The sequence below is a fragment of the Pristis pectinata genome, chromosome 16 (genome assembly GCF_009764475.1).
Source record: "Pristis pectinata isolate sPriPec2 chromosome 16, sPriPec2.1.pri, whole genome shotgun sequence".
In the NCBI taxonomy this organism is placed as follows: domain Eukaryota; kingdom Metazoa; phylum Chordata; class Chondrichthyes; order Rhinopristiformes; family Pristidae; genus Pristis; species Pristis pectinata.
This window is the reverse complement of record NC_067420.1, coordinates 23,736,293-23,762,270: the sequence shown is the minus strand read 5'-3', so window position 1 is coordinate 23,762,270 and position 25,978 is coordinate 23,736,293. Positions and strand designations below refer to the sequence as shown.

General features: G+C 38.4%; 1 protein-coding gene across 1 annotated transcript in view; it reads left to right on the top strand.

Annotated features, from left to right (window-relative positions):
* LOC127579037 (collagen alpha-1(XIV) chain-like) overlaps positions 1-25,978 on the top strand; it is a 105,925-nt gene that overhangs the window by 4,323 nt on the left and 75,624 nt on the right. The window contains exons 3-10 of the mRNA XM_052031671.1: positions 4,931-5,032; positions 13,419-13,523; positions 16,713-16,856; positions 18,690-18,860; positions 19,588-19,782; positions 21,963-22,118; positions 24,874-24,993; positions 25,282-25,446. Coding sequence (XP_051887631.1) covers positions 4,957-5,032; positions 13,419-13,523; positions 16,713-16,856; positions 18,690-18,860; positions 19,588-19,782; positions 21,963-22,118; positions 24,874-24,993; positions 25,282-25,446 — 1,132 coding nt within the window. The 5' untranslated portion in view covers positions 4,931-4,956. The remainder of the gene's footprint in view (positions 1-4,930; positions 5,033-13,418; positions 13,524-16,712; positions 16,857-18,689; positions 18,861-19,587; positions 19,783-21,962; positions 22,119-24,873; positions 24,994-25,281; positions 25,447-25,978) is intronic.

Below are 25,978 nucleotides of genomic sequence, written 5' to 3'. Positions count from 1 at the left end.
AAGGACCACTCTTCCTTAAATAGACATGATAAACTTGATCTTGTAAACATTTGGATGGGATTAGTATAGATAGATACTTGATGGTCAGCATAGTCATGGTGGGCCGAAGGGCCTGTTTCTGTGTTGCGTGACTCTATGATTATGAGAGCATAAGAAACAGAAGCAGCAATCAACCACTCAGCCTGAAGCCCTGCTCCCCTTCTGACACAATTGTGGCTGATTTCCTTCCTTAACTCTTCCCTCCCAAACCCAATATTCCTTAAACTCCTGGATAACAAAAATCAGTCTTTAATATATATTCAATAACTGAGCATTTACAGCTCTCTGCAGTTATGAAATCCAGTGATTTGGAGCAACCTTGATGAAGACGGTCTTCCTGACCTCAGCCTTAAAATATTTGACCCATTATCGGAATCTTTTTCCCAGGGTAGAAATGTTAAATACTAGAGGACATGCATTTAAGGTGAGAGAGAGAGAGAAAGCTTGAAGGAAATGTGCAGGACAAGTATTTTTACATAGAGAGGTAGGTGCCTGGAATTGGCTGCCGGGGGTAATGGTGGAAGCAAATATGAGTGCATTTACGAGGCTGTTAGATAGACACATGAATATGCAAGGAAAGGAGGGATATGGATCATGTACAGGAAGAAGAGATTTAGTTTAATTCGGCATTGTGTTTGGACAGACAGTGTGGGCCAAAGGGCCTGTTCCTGTGCTGTACTGTTCTATGTTTATGTGGAAGCCATGCTGCCTATTTGTTGATCTTGTAGCCAGGGTGAAGAACCTCTCAGCATTCACCTGTCATCCCTTCAGAATCTTGTGTTTCAAAGAGATCACATCTCTTTCTTCAACCTCCAGAGAACATTGGCTATTCTACTCAACACGTTATTGCTTGTCTATGTCTCTGCTTCTCTTCTACAATTCATAGATCTAATCCCATACCCTCCTTCTCCAGCCACTGATTGTCATCCATCTTTTCAAATAAGTTTTTAATTTAGACCTTGAAGTTGCTTTCCTACTTTTTAATGGCATTTGTGTCATCCTAATGCTGATTTTGAAAGTTCCCATCAAGGTCTAGAGCATCGTTGGCTTTCCTTATAAAATATCAGGCTTTGTCAACTTCATTTCATGTTCTCTGTCGATTTGTTGTAAGTTCTTACAGCTGCAGATGCAACCTCCATAGCCAGCTCTTTAAGGGACAGACCACAATATAAGCAACATTCTTCCAGCTACAGGGTGTTAAAGGGGCCTGGTGAAGAACCTTACCTATAGAAGGTATGCTGTTTGTGCAAGGAAGAGTATCCAGAGCTTATGGCCAGGCACTCCTGGCAGAGATAAATGAATGCCTCAACTTTGGGGAATTTGCAATGTAGATAAATCCCACTCTTCACTTTCCTGTGGTATGAAGAAAAACATGGATGAAATCTTCTCTCCTTGAGTGTGGAATTGGATGATCTCCATACAGCAGTGAGAAACACACTGTGAGGGGTGGCAAAGATCAGCAACAGCAGCCTGGAATGAACTTGGGGGCTTGGAAGCTGAGAATCACCATGAGTTTGACTTCCACAGCAAATCAGTTATGGTACATGTGTGAGGTTGAATCTGAGGATGACAGATTTCACAGATATCAGTGAGGACATAGAATACAGTGTGAGTGTTGGTTCTTTAAATAGCATTGTTTCAGGGGAAAGCGATGTTAGTAAGGCCTGGCGGTTATGCGAAGAAATAAGAATTGTCGTATTTCAAACCGGTGAGGTTGAAATTCAGACTAAAGGGAATTTTGGGATGTTACACTTCGTGGGGAATTTAAGTCAGAAGAGAAGTGCTGGAGTAAACAGAAGTCCTGCTGAAAGTCAGGAGTTGAATTTCCCACCAGGCATGAAAACCCCAGAAATGGGTGCAATATTGCTTTATTCTGGGTTAAGCTGATTTTCAGCTGCACAACACCATTTCTTTTTGGAGTTTTGTGAAGAAATTTCCAGGACTTGGAAAGTGTTTCAATCTGTTGCTGTGGGTCCTGCATAACAAAATCTGATTCTCTTGTTCTTTATCGCAAATCAATTACGTTTGATCTTATGTCCATGTTCCCTCATTTTAACTCAATCACTGGAAAACTGATTTAAAAAGCCTTTTGACAAAGCCAGTTGTTTTCAATTAATCAAAACAGAAATATAATCCATTTTCTCCAAATTAAATGAAGAGCATAAGTAGGTATTCATGAATCAATAATTATACAAAAACTTAAATGAGAATTAATATGAGCCAAGTTCTTGAAAGCTTGATTGAGTGTGTCCAGAACATCAAAGCTCATGACAATATCAGAGAGAATAAGATGTTCATTGACTATTGTGAAAGAGCAATCAGTCCAGAGGGTACAGGGGAAAGTTCTCTTCAGCCTAACATCTTGAAGAAATTTATTACTGACGGGGAAAGGGGAGTAAAACATCTTTGATGCTTATTAATTTATTCTATTATAGATATAAACTGAGAAATGAGAGGAAATATAAAATGCCAGCATGTTTTAGATCCAGAGCTATAGCTGCTTGTAATTTAATGGTAGAAAATCAAAATGTGCAAGTTTTGGGGCTTCCTGGACAATGGGAAATAAATTACTGATGGTGTGAGTGCTAACATGTTACTTGGTCATTGCTACATTATTGCTATAGAAAGCATATTCTTAATATGGCCATTGATCTGTAAAGTCCAAAATATTGCACAGCTAAATTCTTTTGATATCTCTTATTTGGTTGTTTGCAATCTTTTAATATTTCAGTAATCTTAATTTACAGGAGGCACATGCTGTCATTTTTCACCAACAACTTTAACGTAGTAAGACATCCCAAGACAGTTTTCAGTCTGTGGTTGGATCTGAGCAAAAGGGATTTGAGTGTTGGTGGTTGAAGGAATACCTGAACAAGTGGGTTTAAAGGGACTTTTAAACATAGAGAAAAGGATGGACTGTAAGAGAGGGCCAGGAAGAATTTTGCAAAGTATGGGTCTGAGAAAATAAGGCACACATTGACAAAGAGTTTCAATTATCTTTGATTCATTCAGCATATCATAGGATTCTCTGGTCTCTTAGTATCAACCAATGATTTCCTTACAACTTTGCTTCAGTGTTGCAATGAAGCAGGTCAGTGCAATAAAAAGATTTTCCTGGATAGCTTGAGCTTTGTTGGCTCAGTTTCAGAGTTCATTTTTATCACTGTTTAATTGCATTGATCTTGCAGTCTTTTTGAGAAATCAAGGGAGACAATAAAATAACTAAAATCATGTAGATTTGTTTGAAAATCAAATTACTAATTTAAAATTCAATTATATTTGTAAATTATCTCTGTCACTCTGTGTTGATGTTGTTTCATCAATCATGTGTCATTATCCACAAAATGGCGCTCTACCTAGACATCCATCAGAACTGAGTGTTGTGGAAAGTAACAGTGGTAATTCCTGGGAAGAGGAATCTTGAGGGCCCAAAGGATTGAAGAAGATGTTTAAAGGTACCAAAAGGATCTTTATCAGGCTTATTGATAGGAATTTGCTGTCTAGCATAATGAAGAGGGAGGATCTAGTAGTTTGGAGTAGCAAAACAAGAACCACATTGATTTTTGTTGCTGAGTTGGTAGAACAACTTGTGTTATAAATTGTGGCTTCCAGTTCCACTCAAGCACAAAAATGTAGACTGGGACTTTGAAGTACTAAAGGGGTGCTGCACTATTTGAATGATATTTTCAACTGAGGCTTATGTGTTATCCTAGGTTGATATATATTGGATCCTGTGCTATTTTTTTGGAAGAAGAGAAAGAGTGCATCTCCAGTGTCCCTCAAATAAACAAACTAAAACAGAACTGATCATTGTCACATCATTATTTCCAGCATTATGGAGTACATACATTGGTATTGGTATTGGTTTATTATTGTCACTTGTACCGAGGTACAGTGAAAAACTTGTCTTGCATACCGATTGTACAAGTCAATTCATTACACAGTGCAGTTACATTGAGTTAGTACAGAGTGCATTGATGTAGTACAGGTAAAAACAATAACGGTACAGAGTACAGTGTCACAGCTACAGAGAAAGTGCAGTGCAATAAGGTGCAAGGTCACAACAAGGTAGATCGTGAAGTCATAGTCCATCTCATTGTATAATAGTCTTATTACAGTGGTGTAGAAGCTGTCCTTAAGTCTGGTGGTACGTGCCCTCAGGCTCCTGTATCTTCTACCCAATGGAAGAGGAGAGAAGAGAGAATGTCCTGGGTGGATGGGGTCTTTGATTATGCTGACTGTTTCGCCAAGACAACGAGAGGTAAAGACAGACTCCAAGGAGGGGAGGCTGGTGTCCATGATGTGCTGTGCTGTGTCCACAAATCTTTGCGGTTTGTTGCGGTCCTGGGCAGAGTAGTTGCCGTACCAAGCCGTGATATATCCAGATAGGATGCTTTCTATGGTGCATCAGTAAAAGTTGGTGAGAGTCAAAGGGGCCTGCTAGTCTATGGCAACAACTAACCCTCAAATAAAAAGTATTTTATTGATGAAATGCACTTTAGGATTGGTGAAAGGTTCTATGCACTGGAATATTTTTACTGTTATTACTTGCTATTTTTTATATGGACAGTGTTATTAAAACAGAAAATGCTGGTTAAACAGCATCTGTGGAAAGGGAGACAGAGTTAACATTTCAGTCATAGACTTTCTTGTCAGAAATGGTGATTTTGAAGGCTAATGTTATTATTAGTCTGGCCAGAGTTGGACGCACATGGTATATGGTCCAACCATGGTCTCGTTCACTTTAGGAGAATCTGGTGTAACCTGAATGAAGTACATGAAAAATCAGTGTATATGAATTTCTTTTGCATTCCAATAATTTAGACAATGTTCACCTGAATAAATTCAGAATCACTGAAAATTAATTCAGTGTATATTCTTTTATTTATAGGATTTCTGCTCTTTCCTGATTTTGCCATGACTACACAAAAAGGCTGGGTTCTCGCCTTTACAATAATAGCGCTTCATCTAATCACTCAAGTGCAAGGACAAGGTATTTATCTTGGATGTATTTGAAGGAAACTTAATAAGAACAATTCTATTCAGAATTTATAAGCCCCATTTTAACTGTGATTTTCTAACAGTTTGTGTCTTAAAAAATATATTTTGTTTTTATCAACCTGACTTCTGACCACCCAGGAACTTTACACCTCTGTGCACTATTTTCACCCCTTTCTAACCAAACTATTTATAACTGTCGTTGTTTATAATTTTGGGCCATGGATTATCTGACTGTGAGTCTAATGCCAGGGCACACCTGCCAGACTATTTCTGGCCACTGTGTAATGTACACACTTCTATTTATTTAAGTGGGACTTGCTTCAAAGAATTGTTATAGCACAGATAGAGACCATTAGGCCCATCCAGTCTACGTCAGCTCTTAGCAGACCAATCCCATCAATACCATTCTCCCAGTTTTTCCCTATAGTCCTACAAATTATTCTGTCTCAAATGACTATCTAACTGCCTTTTGTAGGCACTGGCTGATTTTGTTTCCACCATCAACATAAGCAGCGAATTCTAGCTAACTATAAATAGAGAGCCTTTCCCCACATTCCCCTGGTATCTTTTTTTTTCCATTTTTTCTTCTGATCTGTGTTCCATGGTTTTTGGACCACCTTGTCATGGGAATAGTCTCCCTCTATTTACAGTACCTGAACTAGTGTAGATCTTGTACATTATTTCTTTGTTTCGTTGCACCAAGGAGAACAAATTATTTGTCTGTCCATTAAACCAAATTATCTATGTCTTCCAGCAGTCTATAACTATTTTCTTTCAAGTGTTTTCATGCACTTCCTAGTTTTGTATCATCTGTACATTTAGAAAATTTACCCTACACATTCATATCCAAATTTTTAATATGTGTCAAAAAGAGCAATGATCCCAGCACCAGCCTCTGAAGAACACCGCCATTCACAACCTTTTATCACTATTCTCTGCTTTCTGCCAATTTCCTATCCATGTTGCTGGTGTTCAGCTAATTCCATAGAGCTTAGTTATTCTGGGGTTTTGTTGAAGTAATACAGCCCTTGAACTCTGTATCCTTCTATCCCAGCTTGTATGTACCTGCATGTCATTTTCTCCCTGCAACCTTGCCTTCCAATGAATGATTTTCATGCTGACTCTACCAGCACTGAGTCATTTAACAATTAATCATTTAGAAGCATTCAAACTTTCAATAACATAAAAATAAATAGTAGAAGTGGTGCCAGAATATTTTGTATGGGGATAAGAAGGAGCCAGATGTATTGAGTTATTCAGCTGTTGAGGCAGTATCTATGGAGAGAGAAACAAAGTTAGTATCTTTCGAGTTATATGGTATTCTTTAAGTTTTGTAGCAATGTATTAGCCACATTTTCATTAAATATTAAATATATTTTCAGTATTTTACCAAAATATTCTTTCACATCAATGTCGGCAGAACGGAGATCGTCACAGGAGAAATCATATATTTTAAAGGGATCAAATAACACAAAACGAACTCTAAGTGTGTTAAAACACATAACAGTTCAAATATTTAAAAAAATCTCTTATTTGTTAAGTCAACTTTTGTGATTTTATAGATACTGTTCGCATGGATGGTGAAGTACCACATCCTCTCATTATCTGTGAGCAACATCACAGGAGAACAGTATGCTATAGATAACTACAGTACACATTTATTATTGATAATGTTTGAACTTGAAGTATTACCCTTATTTGTCATAATTTTATAAACTACAAACAAGGGCTATTTCCAGAAAGGAAAGTCAATTTTAATGTGAGTTTTTAATGAATTCACCTGCTACTCATTTAATAATTGCTCTGTGTTTGCAGTGCCATAATAAATTTACAGTATATTACCAACTCTTAAAAACTACACTATTCAACTTATTGTAACACCGCAAGATTGCTGCTGTAAGGTATGGTCCGTGGCAAATTTTAAGCATGTGCTGACACAAAAAGTCAGTCATACTTTTCCAATTGGCTCAGATTTCTCAGAAACCAATCAAAAACAGCCTCTTGTTATTCAGTTGTTATACTTCCCTGCCATTATGTTTTTTTCAAACTTCTACCACATTTGCCAGTTTACCATACATTGTGCCATGGAATATCCACTATTGAAAAATAAAAGTTTAATTGCACTTCAACTGCCATATTTTGTCATGCATATAGATTTTTATGTCATAATTAAGTAAAGCAAAACATATGAAGGTAAGGAGCATAAGGGAAGGGTAGCCTGAGTAGGCCGCTTGATCACTCAAGCCTGCCAAGGCCTTGTTTCCCCTTTTGTGCCAGTTCCCCATAGCCATCAATTCCCTGATCTTTCAAAAGATTATTTACTTCTCCTTTAAAAACCCTCAATGATCCAGCCTCCCTACCCACCCCCCCCCCCAAGAGGTTCACCACCCTCTGTGAGAATAGATTCCTACGCTATCCCACTATCCCCATCCCCAGCCTTGTAACTATGCACACTCTTTGAGCTTCTCCCACTAATGGAAATGGATTTGCACCTAAAAGATGTGAGCTAATGGGTCCAATTTCTTTAATATAAGTAGCTTGTAAATGGCTCTGAGATACACCAATTTAGAGTTTTACCATTTTACACACAGCTTCACCTTAGAACAAAAATAATACCTTATGCATTAAAGCATAAAGTTATAGCACCTATTTGCGGTATGATTTCTGATTCACAATGGACAGCACCAGGAGAAATGTAGTAGAATGGCAAAGAAGCATGTGTAATTCCGAATGCATTCTTTTTTGGCTGTAACTTCTTCACCAATTTCTGCCTATTAGACGAGCTATTACATTTACTAAAATAAATCCAGAAAGTGAAACTTTTAGCTTTATTCTTTACTTAATTTGTCAGTACCAGATACTAATGAGTGTAAACCTCTGTGTATGCATTCTCAGATGTAACTATTGCCTACAACAAATGTTAGGATCTTATCACTTGAATTATTAAGATGGCTGTCAAAGCACTTGGCTAATGATATTGCACTAATAATTTTAATATGTTAGAATTGAATAACATCAATTGTTCATAATTTATATGCAATATTCTTGTGTGCCCTTTAAGCCATTTAACCACATGACAAATTCTGTATTCAAGCACAGAACAAATGTGTATTTATATGTGCAATATGAACTCTTCTTTGTGGTCTTCACTTTCAATCTGCCATTTAAATGTTTAATGGCTGTTGTGCGGAAATAAGGAAAATGAGTAGCATTTTTGCAAGTACTGAATGTGAGTTATAGTTGTAGATAAAAGGGAATTTTAAAATAAATACCGGCAGTTGCTAATTATTCACTCAATTCAGTATTCATTGCAACTAGGAACACAGCAACAAAGCATTTCTCGATCAACTGACCCAGTGTAATGCCTTTCCTCTTACAATCTCATACCTAATTATCCTTTCATAACTGTATAGCATTGCTGTGAGAAATAAATCTTGTAAAATATCTTAAATAAGTAATAGGAAAGCCTTCTCAGTCAGTTTCACTCTGCACAGCCTAATTGGTTTTATTTAACTTATTATCTTTTCTAAGGAATTGATAGATTCCAATTATAGCTGTAGTAAGTGGCTATTGTTTCTTTTCACTCTGTGACTATATAGAATGAATATACTATTTCAGTAACAAAAAGAATATATTAGCCAGTGCTGATTGGGTTCATGAGGACAAAAGCCTTCAGCCTTGATCCTAAATGTAATTGTCATGGAAAGACCATTTCCATTAGTGCAGCTGTTACAGTTAGTATAGATTTATGATGTTCATTGTAATGTACCACTATAAAGATAATATTGTTATCAACAGTACAGTATTATACTGTGAGGAGTTTTAACTTATTCATTTGGTGACGAAGCATCAATTAAATTAAAAACAATGTGGGACAGAAAATGTTGGAACTAACAGGTCTGCCAATGTGAGAGGTAGGTTAATGTTTGAGATTTTTTCCCAAACTAAAATGATGGAATCATTGAAATCATTATCAGTGGCAGGGAGAGAAACCATTTTATCTATCCGTGCAAGCTAAAATAGTCCTATTCATACTGCATCTTACTTATCCAACCATAGTCTTGTAGGTGAAGGCACCTCATTTGCTTTTATCTAGGTTCTCTTAACATGGAGTTGAAGGTTTCTACCTCCCACATCCTTTCAGGCAGTGATACCCAACCCTGGGTGAATTTTGTTTCAACAATTTCTCTCTAACCCTTTGCCTTAATCCAGTTATTAACCCATGTAAATCAATATATGTTTATACTTAATATCAGAAACAGCTTAGGTGTCACCTTATCAAATTGTTCAGATGATCTAGAAGCATTTTACATTGTTAACTTGTGCAGTTCCAGGTGTAATGTGGCTATTATAAAAAAAGTTGAAACCAGGAAAATAAAACAAAAGAAATTAAATAGACTTAAAACTGAGAAAGATGAAATGGATCATGTAAAAAAGCAATTTGGATAAATGAGAATGATTTGTAATGGTATCTTAGAAGCATTTAAAATGTGTCTCTAAATTAACTTGATATAACTTGTTTGTGGCGTGTTCTTAGGGTATGATTAAGTGCAATAAAATGCAGGTTTGTTCTTCATTGCTGCAGCAGGTCTAAATATATCATATTTCTTTCAGTTTACCTACAAGTATTGTATGTTTTGGAGTGCTGTGTGTTTCACATTTTTTGTCAGTTTAGTTATTGAAATCTCGAGGGAAATATTTTTGATGTTTTGCACTGATTGAGATATCAAAGGGAATCTGTCATCATCTTTTTCAACTGTGAGATTCCTAATTGTTCAATTTCACTGTAACTATCAGAGATTTATTTTTCCAGATTGCTGAGCCATAAAAAATGAAAGAATTATTCACAAAATAATAACTATGATATATTAATATTTAAAATAAGCTGAAATCAGAGATGCATGCAACAGCATAATACAGAACCATGGGGGACTTTAATCTACATATATTCTGGACAAGTCAAAATAGTGATAATAAGGTGGAAGACCTATTTATGGGGTGTATATGAGATGATTTTCTTGCTCATTATTGAGGAACCAACTGGGGAAAAGACTAATTTAGATCTAGTTTTGTAGAATGAGAAAATATTAATTAATAATCTAGTAATCTGACCCTTTGGAAAGCGGAATCATTATATGACAGAATTTTACATCGAGTTTGAAAGTGATGTACTTAAGGCAGAGATTAGGGGTTTAGACCTAAACTACAAGGATATGTGTGGTGAGTTGGCTGTAGTCATTTGGGAAACTGCACTGAAACATATGGCAATGGCTAGCAGTTAAAATAGTAATAAATAATTTTCAAAAATGCTCTGCTGGAAAAATGGCCTTTCTGTGGCTGACCAGAGAAATTAAAAGTAATATTAAATGGAAGAAGAAAGCTTATCAAGTTACCAAAGATAGCGGCAGGTCTGCAGATAGGAAGCATTTTAAAATTCAGCAAAGGAGGATTAAGAAATTGATTAAGAAAAGGAAGAATATGAGAGTAAACTGGAAAGAAGCATAACAACAGACTAGCAGGGCAAATGTGGGTCCCTTACAGACAGAGATGGGAGAAATTACAAAAGGGAATAAGGAAATAGCAGAGAATTTAAACAAATATTTTATGCCTGTCTTCTTGGACAATATAAAAATAACTACCAAAATACAAGAGAACCAAGGACCTAGCAAGAAAGAAGATCTGAAGGAAATTAAGATTGGTAGAAGTACTGGTCAGTACTGACGATAAGTACCAAGGATCCTTGGGTTTCGAAAGGAGTGGATGTAGGGATAGTGAATGAACTGGTTATCATCTTTCAAAATTCTGTCAATCTTGGAATGGTACCTGCAAATGTGACCTCACTACTTAAGGCAAGAGGAATAGAGAAGAAAGGGAATTGCTGACCCATTTTCTTAATGTCAGTTGTAGGGCAATATATAATGAAGGATGTAACAGCAGGACAGCTGGAAAAGAATAATAGAATTGACCAGAGACAACATGGATTTATGAAAGAGAAATCCTGTTTAACTAATTTATTGGAGCTCTTTGAGGATATGACTATTAAAATGGATACAACGGAACCAGTGGGTGTAGTGTGTGTAGATTTCCAGATGGCTTTCTATAAAATCCCAGACAGGAGCTTGGTCAACAAGATTAAAGCACATGGAATTGGAGATAATATACTGGTATGGATTGAGAATTGATATACAGATATAGATATTAGATATTTATTTATTAGTCACATGTACATCGAAACACACAGTGAAATGAGTCTTTGTGCGTTACTGAGAATGTGCTGGGGGCAGCCCGCAAGTGTCGCCACTCTTCCGGCGCCAACATAGCATGACCATAACTCCTAACCTGTATGTCTTTGGAATGTGGGAGGAAACCGGAGCACCCGGATGAAACCCATGCAGACACGGGGAGAATGTACAAACTCCTTACAGACAGTGGTGGGAATTGAACCCGGGTCGCTGGCACTGTAATAGCGTTACGCTAACCGCTACACTACCGTGCCGCAAAACAAAGAATGGAAATAAATATCCTTCTCAGGTTGGCATGCCAGATATTAACAGGGCACTGCAGGGATTGCTACTTGGGCCTTAGCTTTTCACAATCTACATCAATAATTTGGCTGATGGGAGCAAATGTCACATTTCCAAGTTTGCTGTGAGTAGGGGGGAGCTCTCAAAGAGTCTTCAAGGGGATAACGATAAGTTTTGTGGGCAAGGACATAACAGATGGAAAGTAATGTGGAAAAATGTGAGGTCATACACTTCAGTGCACAAAACAAAGAAAGTAGTCTTTTTTAAACATTGACAGGTAGGAAATCCTGATAGTTAAAGGGATGCAGGTATCCTGGTACATAAGTCATTGAAAGCTAACATGCAGTTGGGAAGGTAAATGGTATGCTGGCATTTTTTTCTTGTACTCAAATCCTCTTGTAGTAAAGATGTCTTAGTATAATACTGCAGGCCTTGGTGAGATGAATTTGGAATATTATGTCCAGTTTTGACCTCTTTACCTAAAAGAGGATTCACTTGCCACAGAGGGAAGGCAGTGAAGACTCACTAGATTGGTTCCTGGGATGGTGAGTTTGTCGTGTAAGGAATGGCTGAGTAACCTCGGCATGCATTGTCTCGAGTTTAAAAGAATGAGCGGTGATCTTGCGGAAACTTACAAAATTCTTACAGGGCTTCTCAGGGTGGATGTAGGGAGAACATTTCCCCAGACTGAGGAGTCTAGAAATAGGGATCACAGTCTCAGATTAAGTGATAGGCCATTCAGGACTGAGATGAGGAGAAATGTCTTCATTCAGAGGATGGTATATCTTCTCTCTCCTGGGGGACTATAAAGGCCCAGTCATTGGGTTCATTCAAAACAGAGATTGACAGATTTCTGGATATTAAGAGGATCAAGGGAAATGAGGATAATGAAGGAAAGTGGAGCTGAGGTAGAAGATTAGCCACTCCTACTGGATTCCTCCTCCTTTAACCCCTTGCCTCTTCAACCTATCACCTCTCAGCCTCTTGCATGATTCCTTTTCATCCCCCCCTTCCCCACCCACCTACCTTCCCCCCTCACCTGGACTCACCTTTCACCTGTCAGTTTATGCTCCTTCCCCTCCCTCTACCTTTTTATTCTGGCTTCTGCCCTCTTCCTTTCCAGTCCTAAGGAAGGGTCTCGACCAGAAGCGTTGACTGTTTATTTCCCTCCATAGATGCTGCCTGACCTGCTGAGTTCCTCCAGCATTTTGTGTGTGTTGCTCCAGATTCCAGCATCTGCAGAATCTCTTGTGTCTCAGATTAGCCATTGTGCCTGGTCCACCATTCTTGATGAAGGATGGTGCAGGCTGGGAGGGCGAGCTGGCCTTCTCCAACTGCTCCTATTTCTTATGTAAAAGTTGCAGACCTGGTACTGGGCAAACAAGTACAGATTTATGTGTCGAGATTCATTTGTGTAATTTCTGCACCATTTGTGGACGATAGGGCCTTTGAATTTGTAAAGTTGATTGTGATTCATGATAAGTACCTTGCAGTATCTCACTTGCATGGTTTGATGCACGTAATGCACATGCACTTGGAGCAGGTTGTTTGTAGCTGCGACATGAGTCATTGTGCAACCCACTTTTGATGCTTTTATCATCACTAAGGTTCATGTAAATGGAGTAAGTAAACAGTGTGGATCAAAGACAGGAAGCCAGTTCTTAACAGAAGGTAACTGTTCCACTCTTGCATTACCTAAAGCATTATAGCATTTTCTTTCTTGACGAACATTAATTGATCAGGACAACTTGGCTGCACTTTGATGAATTCTGTTATTCAGGGAAACCTATATTTTTGAGGGTACATTTCTGAGGGTACATTTTGCACATTTTCATTTTCTGTTTTTGCATTCAGGTAGATTGAAATTAACTGTTCTGTCTGAGGACAGACTGCAGATGAAATGGAAAGAAGTTGATGGAAACAAGCAGGGATACAAAGTACGAGTAAAACCATCAACAGGTAAGGGGACTTTTGTTACATTTCCTTGGTGGAATGTGAGCTGCGGGTCTGCAGTTCTGATGAGTTTTCTTCCTGATATTGCCTAATGAAATTGAACATTGAGCAATGATCAGCACAAATACCCCTTCTGACCTAATGGTCTAAGGAAGGTCATTGATGAAGCAGCTACGGATATTGGCATTCTATGTTATTACCATCACTGAGTACTCAACACCAACATCTTGGAGTCACAATTGATGAGAAACTCAACCAGACCAACTACATAAAGAACATGTCTGCAAGAGCAAGTTGACTCTGTGTATCCTAACACCCCAAAGCCTCTCCACTATCTACAAGGCATGTCTGGAGTGTGAAGGAATACTCTCCACTTGCCTGGATGAGTGCAGCTTCAACAACTCTCAAGAGGTTTGACACCATCCACGACAAAGCAGCTTAATTGACTTGAACCCCATCAACCACTCTGAACATCAATTCCCTCTATTGCCGATGCACAGTAGCTGCAGTGTGTAACATCAATAAACTTGATTGCAGTTACTTATCTAGGCTATTCCAACAACACCTTCCAAACTTGCAACCTCTGCCACCAGACAGGATGTGGGCAGCAGGTACATGGGTACACCACCATCTGGAGGTTCTTCTCCCAGCCGCATACCATCTGATATGGAAGGACATCGCCTCCTTTATTGTCATTCTGTCTAAATCCTAGAACTTTCCGCCCAATGGCACTGTGAGAGTACTTTCACTCGAAGGACCACAGCAGCTGAAGGTGGCAGAACATGATCGTCTGAAGGGAAATTAGAGATGGTCACTAAATGCTGGCCTTGCTCGTGACACTCAGATCTCAGAAAAAAAAGAGAAAAGTACCAAAAGATTCAGAGTTATTTGAAGTGTAGGCTGTCAGAAAGAGCTGGACAAGCCTTACACTGGGGATATTTAATGGAAAGTGATCTCCCCCATCCCTGCGACACCTCCCTCCCACCCCCCCATCACCCACTCAACACCATCTTCCACCAACATAAATGCTGGAATTGCATGACAATGATAAAAGGCAGCTTAAAGTTATTGTGTGTGGGACTGTTCCTCTCTACCCCCTTCTCTCCTGCCTTGTTTCTAGCAGGATGTGTGGAATGTTTACAAAATTCCATACCTCCTGATCCCAGGTTTCAAACCTGTACATTTCATAATTTTATTAGCACCTTGGTAACCACATAGCTCTGATTTTTTTGTTGATGGGAGCTCACCTTGTAAACATATTTGTACAGAATTTCATTTTAAAAGGCCTAAGTCAGTGTTCAATTTCTTTTCAAGCATGGGGATCAGCTGAAAGTGTGTTCCCCAGTGTTCAAGAGGAACTGTTTTTATGTCAAGATAAAAAAGACCAAGTTTGAATACCTTCACTGTTAAAAATGCTCTCTTGGCACCTTGCCAGAATAGTGATGCATGTCTGTACAGATTAGTTAGACAAGAAATGCCATCAATATGCTGATGAAAACCAATCCAAAACATTTCAATTTTTTTTAAATTTTGTATTGTTAAGATGACCAAAGTTCATGTGAAGAGAAGTTGTTGCTGCATTAATTGCGATCCTTGATCCTTCAGGGGTTTGTTGGACAGAATTGTTCTACGTCTATTGCAGCATGTACATTTCACCGACATAATAAACCATTCACTTGCTGTATACAGCATTACAAGTCCATCTTCAGTTAGAAAGTGGTCAAGGAACTATTCATTTCTAATGTGGCTTTAGGGCAGTTCACCTCACCCCCTAATGGTGGAGCCTATAAAATGAATCAACAGGTGTTGCCCTGCAACAGGTTATCCCTGCAACCACACCAAGTGGTACACCTGCCGCTACACCTCCTCCCTCACCACCACTCAGGGCCCTAGTCAGTCCTTCCAGGTGAGGCAGCGCTTCACCTGTGAATCTGAGGGTGTTACTTATTGCATCCAGTGCTCCCGGTGCAGCTTCCTCTACATCAGTGAGACCCGACGCAGATTGGGTGACTGCTTCGTTGCACCTTCACTCCATCTGCCATAAAAGCAAGGATCTCCCGGTGGCCATCCACTTCGATTCCATATCCCACTCCCATGCTGACATGTCTATCCACGGCCTCCTCTACTGCCACATTGAGGCCAGACATAGGTTGGAGGAACAACACCTCATATTTTGCCTTGGTAATCTCTGACCTGATGGCCTCAACATCAATTTCTCCAAATTCCGGTAACCCCTCCCCTCTTCTCCCCCCATTTCTCCCCCTCTGTTGTCTTCCCTCATAGCTGCGGCCCCCTTTTCTTTCCCCTTCCTCCGCCCTCATGACCTACCCATCTATTCCCCACCTCCTGCCCCTTATTCCATGGTCCACTGCCCTCTCCTACCGGATTCCTTCTTCAGTCCCTTGCCTCTACTACCTATCACTTCTCAACTTCTTATATCTCCCCCCCATCCTTATACCTTCCCCCCTCACCTGAACTCACCTATCACCTGCCTGTGTGTGCTCGTCCCCCTCCCCCACCTTCTTATTCTGCCTTCTGCCCTCTTCCTTTCCAGTTCTGATGAAGCGTCTCGGCCGGAAACGTCGACTGTTTATTTCTCTCCATAGATGCTGCCTGACCTGCTGAGTCCTCCAGCATTTTGTGTGAGATGCTCCAGATTCCAGCATCTTCAGAATCTCTTGTATCTCCATAAAATGAACCCATTGTTCTCTCTACTTGATCAGCTGTCCTTGGTTGCTGCTAACTTGTTGCTCATTTATGTTTCTGATTTTTTTCATGTAGTACCCATTAATGCACCAACTCTTTGCTGGACCAGTTGACTTTCAAATGGCTATCATAATCAATATCTCAGTGATGCAGGGCTTAGCAATACACACTACCATCTTTAAGCCTGATAAATTTTTCATTTGGTTCGAATACTTTCCAAGTGGTTCCCTCATTATATGTTACACATGGGCTCACATTGTTATATTCTTTGCTAAGGTTACTGTATTGTTTTTAGGAAGCTGCAGAATAGAAAGAATAATACTTCATTTTGCAACAATTTTAGTTAAAGATGGCTTAACCCAAAATTCTTTTTCTAGTTACTGTGAGGGCAACACAAAGTATTCTTGATTTCATGTTTGGTTATGACAAAATGTCTCACTCTATAGCCATTGTGAGTGTGCTTTTGTATTTCTGTTGTGATTCTTTCAGGTACCTCTGAAGGGGAAATAATCCTGAAGACCAACATAGCAAAAGCAACTGTAGTAGGCCTTTCACCCACTCAAGAGTACACGCTTCAAATATTACTGCTTAACGGAACTCGTGAGCACCATTATGCCAAAAGAAAGTTTATTAGTAAGAATCTAGTTTGCAATCCACAAACATTAATATGTTATTGGGTTTTAAGGCAGTCTGAGCTGTGCAGAAGGTGAAAATAAATTGAAATGAATGTGTATCCTTCTTGAAAGCATTATCTCAAACTCAGAATTCCTCAAAGTGTGAAAAGTGCAGTGCTGTGCAAGGCAGCCACACTATTTGATGGGAGTCCTTGGGGAGCAAAGAGATCTCTACATCATGTGCATTTCTAATGTACATGATGTAGAGATCTCTTTGAGCCTTCATTCCTTCTGGCTTCTCTTCTATCCTTTGTATGCCCAGATGACCTTAACTTTGCCTACATCAACATTTATTTGCCTATTTCTGCTCATTTCATTTAATTCATTTATATCTCTTTGTAATTTAATGTTTCAATCCACATTGCTTCCAATGCTGGCTTGTGTCAGAAAACATGGATTAGTGGCTTTTGGTTCCATCATTTAAGCCACTTATTAATGCTATGACTAGATGCTTCCATAACATAGATCTTTATGGGACACCATTAGTCACACTGTGCAAAACTGTGTACTGACTTACCTCCTGCTATTCAGCCTATTTCCTAATCAATACAATAATTTTCCTTCAGTTCCATGAGCTTCTAGTTGACAGTGTCTTCCAAGGGACTTTATCAAAAGCTTCTGAATGCACATATAGAACGCATATGTAGACATTTCTTAATCCATCATTCTAGTGATCTATACAAATATGTCAGACTCAATAAGGCTTTTAAAATCTATTTGATTGTTTTCCAATCAAATGAATATTGGGTATTTACTGTGTATTCAGACATTGTAGTCTTTATGCTTTCCCCCTCTTATTTTTCTTAAATAGTGAAGTGTATTTTTCAATATATTCCCAAATCAGGCAGATTTTGGTTTCAAGCCCTGTATCATTTTACTTTTTCAAAATCTTAACGTGATTTTGTGTTCAAATTCGTTTTTTAAAATTTCCTATCATTTATTTCTAGAGCTGGATTAAACTCTATGGCTGGATCTTTATTTGTTGAATGGTCACTAAATCACTGAAAAGGCTATAAATGATGATTTTACATACCAACGTAATGACATCCTAGTTGTTTTTTAAGCTCCACAGTTAGTTTTTCCAGTCCATGCCCATATTGATCTCATGGTTTTCATCTTCACTGTCTCATCAGTTCCTATTGATCCAAATGTTCACTTTTCTCTAGTTAGAATTTCAATGACTATCGTCTTCTTTTACATTTTAGTTTGAACCAGTACTCTTCTATAGTCTACTCTCTGTTATCTCCCATCATGATTGATAAGTCTGAGTTTCTCCAGTGCCTACTCAGACCTCTTATCATCAATACAAACGGTCAATTGTATTACTGTTTTCTGAGTTATTCTCTGAAGTCGCAATTTTTCATTGTATTTTCGTGGTTAAATCCAAGCTACTGGTTTGGGATCTTGCTCCTGAGGAATCAAATAACTATCATCGATGTGTGGGCTATCACTAGTGTGAACTGGTGTTTTATTGTATGTGCTGCAACTTGTAAGTGTAGACCTTGTATGTGTATGCTTCCTACTACTCTGGGGCAATTTCTCTGTATACTCTGTTTCCAAAAATTTATACTGCAGTTTGTACTACAGACTGCATGTTATATGCTAGATCAATGTGCTACACTATTAATTTGGCATAAGCATGATACATATTTCATTCTGTGCTATATTTTAATCTTTAGAACAACAAATGCTGCTACAATTTGGATTAGTAATTTGCATGACATTTAATTTATGCATATGTTAATGTTGCTATCTTATTTTATTGTGATCCATGTTACATTCTTCATTTCAGTAAATGTCCTAAAAGAACATCATTCAAAGAAAGTTCCCAAGCATAAACAAAATGAAAGGATCATAGATACAATAGGAGAGAATGGTACTCGATTCGACTTTGGCATTCCTACTAGTAATGCAACAGGCCTCCGTGAAACGGAAATGATACATGGAACACAATCCAGAAAAGGTAGGCAGGCAAAGTACAAGAAAAATTTTACAGAACAAAGAAACAGAGAAATGCCATTTAGTGTAATATTTCTGCCAATACATGAGTACAGTGATGGTAGAGGGGGAAGTACTGACTATCTGCCTAGACAGAATGGAGTGCACTGAGTGTCGATGATACATTTACTGCCCCATTCTAGCTAATTCCCATCTGTCATCATTCTGGTTGGTCTCTTCTAAGGGGTGGCCAAGACACCTGCCTGCTGTAGGCGGGAATATGTTTGTAAGGTGTTAACTGAAGCCTCTGAAGTGCATAGGAATTAACACAATTTTGAGGTGGCAGTGGAGACAGACTATCTACACACCGCATACATTTGAAATTAACACAGAGTAGCCTAGCCAGGGGTACATAAAGGATCACTGCAAATTGTCGCTGAAAAGGTAAGGTGTAGACTGTGAACATCCTTGCTTGACCCACAAGACTTCTATGTTCACTGCCAGACCCTCTCTGTAGCAGTGCACCAAACTCCCCACCCTAGCAATTACCTCTCAAAGTGGCAAGGGTCTCCTACTGATATTAAATAATTAGCATAATCCTGCCTGTAACACGTCCACACAAGGTTAATGTCGACCCCAGCTAATTCTGTTTCATGACCTTATGCTAATTATATTTCCATTTGGGGAAAAGGAGAACATACTGTCGTGAGTCTAGAATAATTGTAAGTCTTAGTTTCTTCAAATTCTTGCAGTGAAAAGTTCAGAACGAAGAAAGTCAGCCGATAAGATGTCAGAGAACAAAATGAGAAAGTTGAGCATCACTGCTGCTGAAAGTGAAAGAACATCACAAATGAAAAATACAACACAAATTTTGCCTAAAAATAAAAGGAAAATGGTACAAGAAAAACGAAAGGAAGAACCTGTGTCTGAAGAATTGTCAGCGAAAGGTGAGTAGTTTCGATATAATTTCAACATTAGATAAAGCATGAATAACATCAACTCTTTGTGTTTATGATTATATTGGTGCATTTTCTTGAGGAAACTATTGCAGTTTTTGGGGTGCATTGATCATTTAGGCAGTCTGACGACTTCATTATACTAGCCAGCCAAGGTATACATGCTGATTGTTGTGCACTATATTAGAATTTTATTCTCAACCATGTCCTATTCTTGTCAATTTCCTCTCCAATTTAACAGTGCTCAGGAACTTGAGATGTTTTGTAGCTGTTTGACAAGTTTTTCAGTTGTTCCATACTAAACCAAACCAAACCAAAAATGCATATCACCATTTACCCATGGAGGTTTCTTCTCTGTTTCCCTTCCAGTTGAAGTATTGCTTAAAGCTCATTCTTCACATGACAGAGATACAATTCGCTCATTTGGTTTTCACTTCACAAACATGTTTCCTGCTGTGTTACTTTAAGGAGGGAGATTGAGCAGGGTTCACTATGTATTTGAAAATATCTTCTTATTAACAGTATCTGTTGGACAAAGATGGACAATTCAAAGGCAATGAATCTACATTGACCATAACTCTTAAATTTTCTTTCCATGTAAGGTTACTGTGGGCCAGGAGGTGGTTAGAGTGAGGAAATCACAGACAATTCCTTATTCAAGTTTCCAAAAGTTTGAGTCTGAAGTTTTGCTCCAACGGCATTTGTATGTGACGGGCAATGAATGCTGGTGTTGTCAGTAACACCCGGATCCCAAAATGTAAATAAAACAAAACATATCATTAAGAATGCAGGCTCTAATAGACAACACTTGGAAATTTGGCTGCATGTTATATCCTATCCATTTAAAGATTACATTCAAAGGAAGTTTACCAACAGAGATTCCTAACACAACATTTATGTGTAATAGAATTTTTTTCAGGAAATCAATTGTTGAAGATGTCTGGGCATTTACCATATCCACTTACAAAATTCAGATCATTGTGTCAGGCACCAAAATAAACATACTGCCTGATTCCTTGCAAATCCATGAAGACCAAGCTTATTTTCTGGTAGATGTTTTGTCTTGCAATTGTGTGTGCCCTTTCCCCAAAGGCTGTTCACTATTCAAAAGGATTCCTGCTTTTCCCTTCCACTGTTGTCAAGTCACATACAGGTCCTCTCCAGCTTATGAATGTTTGAGTTATGTACGGCCCTTATATACCAACAAGCGTTTGGGAGACCGGTGGTATGGATTTGTCAGCTGCTGCAGGCATCTTCTACCCACAGGAATGGAACCATGCTGTAAGCTGGGAACAACCTGCATTGCTCAGAAATGTGTAATGGAAAATTATTCCTCCATCCAAACATTCAGGCTTTGATGTAGTAACTCTTTCTATATACCTCTGTTACACTAAAACAGGGCATATCCTGATTAGGTGTCCATCACATATCCTGTACCTCTATCCCCTATTCACATTGTTTCAGCCAAATCTGAACAACTCTAAATGCAAAATCTAATTTAAAGCTGAGAATGTTTGACTGTGAAATATAGCAGATTCTAACATACATCTTTTGACATCAGTTGCATATGCCTGCAACCGTTATGTGCACCCACATCATACACATGGAGAATGTAAAACTATTTACCAAATTTCATGATCTGTGCAGAATAGACCTTGTATCATTTAACAATTAGGATTTAGATTAGATTTCTTTGTGCAGCACACCAAACACTGAAGTACAAGAGAGAATTTGTAGTCCAAAGTTCTGGATGCCATTTATCCAGGATCCAAAAAACCTCCAAATCCCTGAAGCCCTAACTGTACAGTATTCACTGCAGTTGCTGAATGTGTGAAGGTTAGGACACTATAAAACTGAATATGTCTCTGGCTTACTTCAGGTATCTACATCTCAAATGAAATTTCTAAAGTGCTGATGAATAGCAAATTCCTATCCACTAAAGTCAACATCTGGATTAATAGAACTGTGGTATTTTCTTTCTGACTGTTCTTTTTAAATGTAGGGTAAATAGCAAATTCAGCATCCAGATGATTAAAACATTTATATGACGTTTGCCTACCTGCTACTTTAACAGTCTTTGTTAAACTTTGTTCATGTTTCATACCTGAATCAGCACATCAGAGCTGCTTCAATATGGTGATAAAATAAACATCATTGTTTTGATATTGCAGGCTCTCAGTTCAAGTGCCAATCAAATGCTGCTGCAGATATTATAATCGTAATTGATGGATCATGGAGTATTGGCAGAATAAACTTCCGACTGGTTCGACAGTTTTTGATAAACTTAATTACACCTTTTCACATTGGTGCAGATGGAATTAGAATTGGTGAGTACAGCAGTTCAAACCTCTGTTTTAAACTTCATATTTCACTTTGATCAGTTTTATTATACCATCTTTTCTATCTATTAAAGGGAAGAATTAACATGCATGTATAATCAAAGATAATACTAATTTCAAGAAAGCATGCTTTCTCCTAGCTGTATTAAAGTCGGAATGGGTGTGACCTCTAGCATAGGATATCACCCTACAACTTCCATCACTTTGAGTGAATTTACAATTCGTGGTGGTTAGGCAGGGATATTGGTTGATTTTAACAGCAAGAGGTACCACTCCTTCTCTTGGAATTTCACAACAAAAGCATATGTATTAGGGAAATAATGAATGCCCTCATTTGAAGTCTCAGCCAAAATTTTGCCCCACCTCCAGGTGCCTGCACATTGTTAATTTATGCCTCCAGCTCTGGGTTTTCTGTCAGCTGTCACTTTAATCCTCTGTCTCACTCTCTCATCATGATCTTTTACTCAGTTTCCCATTCAGTTCCAATGAAGCTCAATATTTTGTGGAAGAATAACATCTCGCCTTTCAATTAGACGTAGTACAAACTAACAGATTCAGTTTTTAAATTCAACAATTTCAGCTAATGATTCTGTTCTTATTTGCACCTCTTAATGAGTTGTAGATGGAATCACAGAGTCATAAAGCATGGAAACAGGTCCTTTGACCCGCCAAGTCAGTGCCCACCATCACCCATTTATTACTATTTCAATTTCTTATTCTCCCCACATTCCCATCAACTCCCCCCTGATTCCACCACTTACCTACACACAAGGGACAATTAACAGTGGGAAATTAAGTCACCAACCCTGGATCCATCTTTTGTTTCTTTATTTGTCCCATTTCTATCCCTTATTATTTTTCAGCACTTACCCTTCTGTCACTTACTGTCTTCTGCCTTCTGTCTGATCCTTGTTGCTTCCTTCATTCCCAACTTCTCCCGCTTCTTGAAACTTGTTAAATCTTTAGCTTTTCTGGTCAGCTAAAAAGTCAGAAATGCTAACGTTGTTTCTGTCTCCACAGTTAAGCTTGATGCACTGAATATTGAAAAGATTTTTTTATTTACTCATGAGGATATTTGAACAATGGCTTTCATAATGACAAGACCACCTTTTTGATTTTGTCTGCATTGTAACCTGATGAGCTAACATTTTTTAACCTAACCTCAGCTGAGCACCATGTTGAAGTGTCAAAGTAATTCAATATATCCCTTTGATCTCACTGAGGGCAAAGCAGAAGAATGCTGCAGGGAAAAAACTGAAGTTAAAATTGAATTATAAAAATTCTGCAAACAAAAATACTGGAAATACTCAGCAGGTCAGGCATTATCTGTAGGGAGAGATACAGAGTTAATGTTTCAGGTCGATGAAAGGTCATCGACTAAAATGTTATTTCTGTTTCTCCCTCCACAGGTACTATTTTCCATCTGAGTATTTCTAAGCTTCTCTGCTTTTACCTCAGATTTCCAGCATCTGCTGTTGTTTACTTTTCAATTGTCATTAAAGATGCATCAAGTGTGCACTCTGTACTCTCTACCTAATTGGATTGTCTAATCTCGGGTAATTATCCAAATCAGCAATGACTGAAAACCATGGATGAGAGCAAGGAGATTCGAATGGCATCCTCACTCTCAACTGGTGATCAGTGACTCTTGCTGGAAATTGCATTGTGTAGTTATTGGTAAGAACAAGGCTAAATTTAGCTGTGGTGCCCCCAGCTGTGTTTCTATAAGGTTCAAACATGTGAAAAGGTCAGTTGGATAAGACGTAGGGAAGTTGGTGCTCATAGAAAGATATCCTGGCCTGTTCCTTCAAAAGATGATGAGAAAAGTGAGGAAAAGGAACAAGATTTTCAGCATGAGTGGGAGGTTAGTGAGTGAAATACTAGAACACTATTCCTTCAATATACCTTTTAGCATCTGACCTTAATTTAATATATAGTGTTACGGATTAGGTTACTATTGGTGAATGTCCCTTTAAGACCTAGCACCGTAGTGCGTGTGTGTGTGTGGGGTGTGATTACGACAACAGGAGATAAGGACATGATGATGTTTTTAGAGCAGTCAGTCAGAGTCAGTCGAAGAGAGAGAGAGGGAGACACCTGCCTGCTGGTCTCTGTATCGATGGATGAAAAACAATAACTGTGTCTGTCACTACAATCCACGTATGGATTTTTGGAATAATCCTGTGGAGTCCACTTTGTCGTTAACCTGTAGAAGGAAACAGGTATTTGTGTGGACAGCCACGTCTCAAGTGCCTCTTTGGGTGGCAGATACTTCGGAACAAAGGAATGGAGATCATCAGTGATTGAGGTGTCGTATGAGTTCCATCGTGGAACATTTGGATTTCGTAATTACTCTCTATTTTCTTTCTACATTTCCTCTTCAGTCAACGATGGTTTTGCAGCAGCCTTTGCTCACGTTTCACCTTATGGCTTGCTGAACTGAACTTTGAGAACTATTCCTGGACTTGGAGTTTGGGAATTTGCCACACACACACACTTCAAGTTTAGTTTTGGGGTTAATGTTTAAGATCTAATATTTTTACTTCTAACATTCTAACATTTTTACTTTTATTTTTCTTATTATCATAAATAGTTATTAATAAAATAGTTTTAACACTTATACATGACTCGGTGTGTTTCTTTTGTTGCTGGTACGTTACAATAGAGGGAAATGTTATGAAGCAATCTGCCACTTCCATTAAAATGGTGCTTTCACTGTTAAATGATTATTTGCTTATAACAGGATTAACTCAATATAGTGGAGAACCAAGGACAGAGTGGGACCTGAATGCATATTCTACCAAGAATGAGGTACTCGAAGCAGTTCAAAAAATACGCTACAAGGGAGGCAACACGTACACAGGTAATATTATTGCTAATAATACAGGAGTAATTTGAATGTTTGCCTTAGATTAAATGTTAGGATAATTGTGGAAGTGTAAAACACAAATAGTTCTGCTAGACCTGAATGTTCCCAGAATTTTCTGTTCTATCACTCTTTGTCAGAAAGAAAAATCTACTAATTCCCTCTTTGTCCATCCAGTGATAATCTGTCTCTGTGCTCTACTGTTATGAACCAGTAAAAAAAAGTCTATAGCTATGTTATACGTAGATATTTCTATGACAGATTTCACTTCCTCTGTTTCTTTAGCTCTTGCCTTGAACCACGTTTTAAAAAACACCCTAAAACCTTCAGCTGGCGCTAGACCAGAAACTGCAAAATTCTTGATACTGCTTACTGATGGGAAGTCACAGGATGATGTCAACTCATCAGCTCAAAGTCTGAAAAATGCTGGTGTTGAAATTTTTGCAATTGGTGAGTATAACCTTTAGCAACTTTCACTGCATTATTTCCCCTTTAACTCTCCGGAATAATTCTGGAAAGTAGGGTGTTTCACTGATAGGCTGAAGGTCTGATAGATTTCCCATTCACATTCTGAGGCAGATAGGAAAAGTTAAATAAATACATTTATGATTGTGTGATCTTTATTTTCATTTTTTAAAATATATTTAGGTCATACCCAACCTTTTAGAAGTGTATTTTGAATTGCACAACTTTACTCCTAAAGCCTCATTTTAACTCATTGTGGGAGTCAGATGGCTAGGGTCAAGGTAGACGGTGGTGCTCCTGAAACTATATTTCCATCCACCTGATGTAGTCTTGGAAATGGGATCAAGTAAGAGAAGTCAACCGCTCTCCACGCATCTCACCAAGTCTGAATGGAGGAGGTCAGAAGAAGATAAGAGCACCCATGGGAGAATCTCTGGATAGGCCTGGATGGAGCTGTGTGTGAAGATCTGGGTTCAAAGGAAGAATGTTTCATAACTTGTTTTGTCTGTTGTGCAAA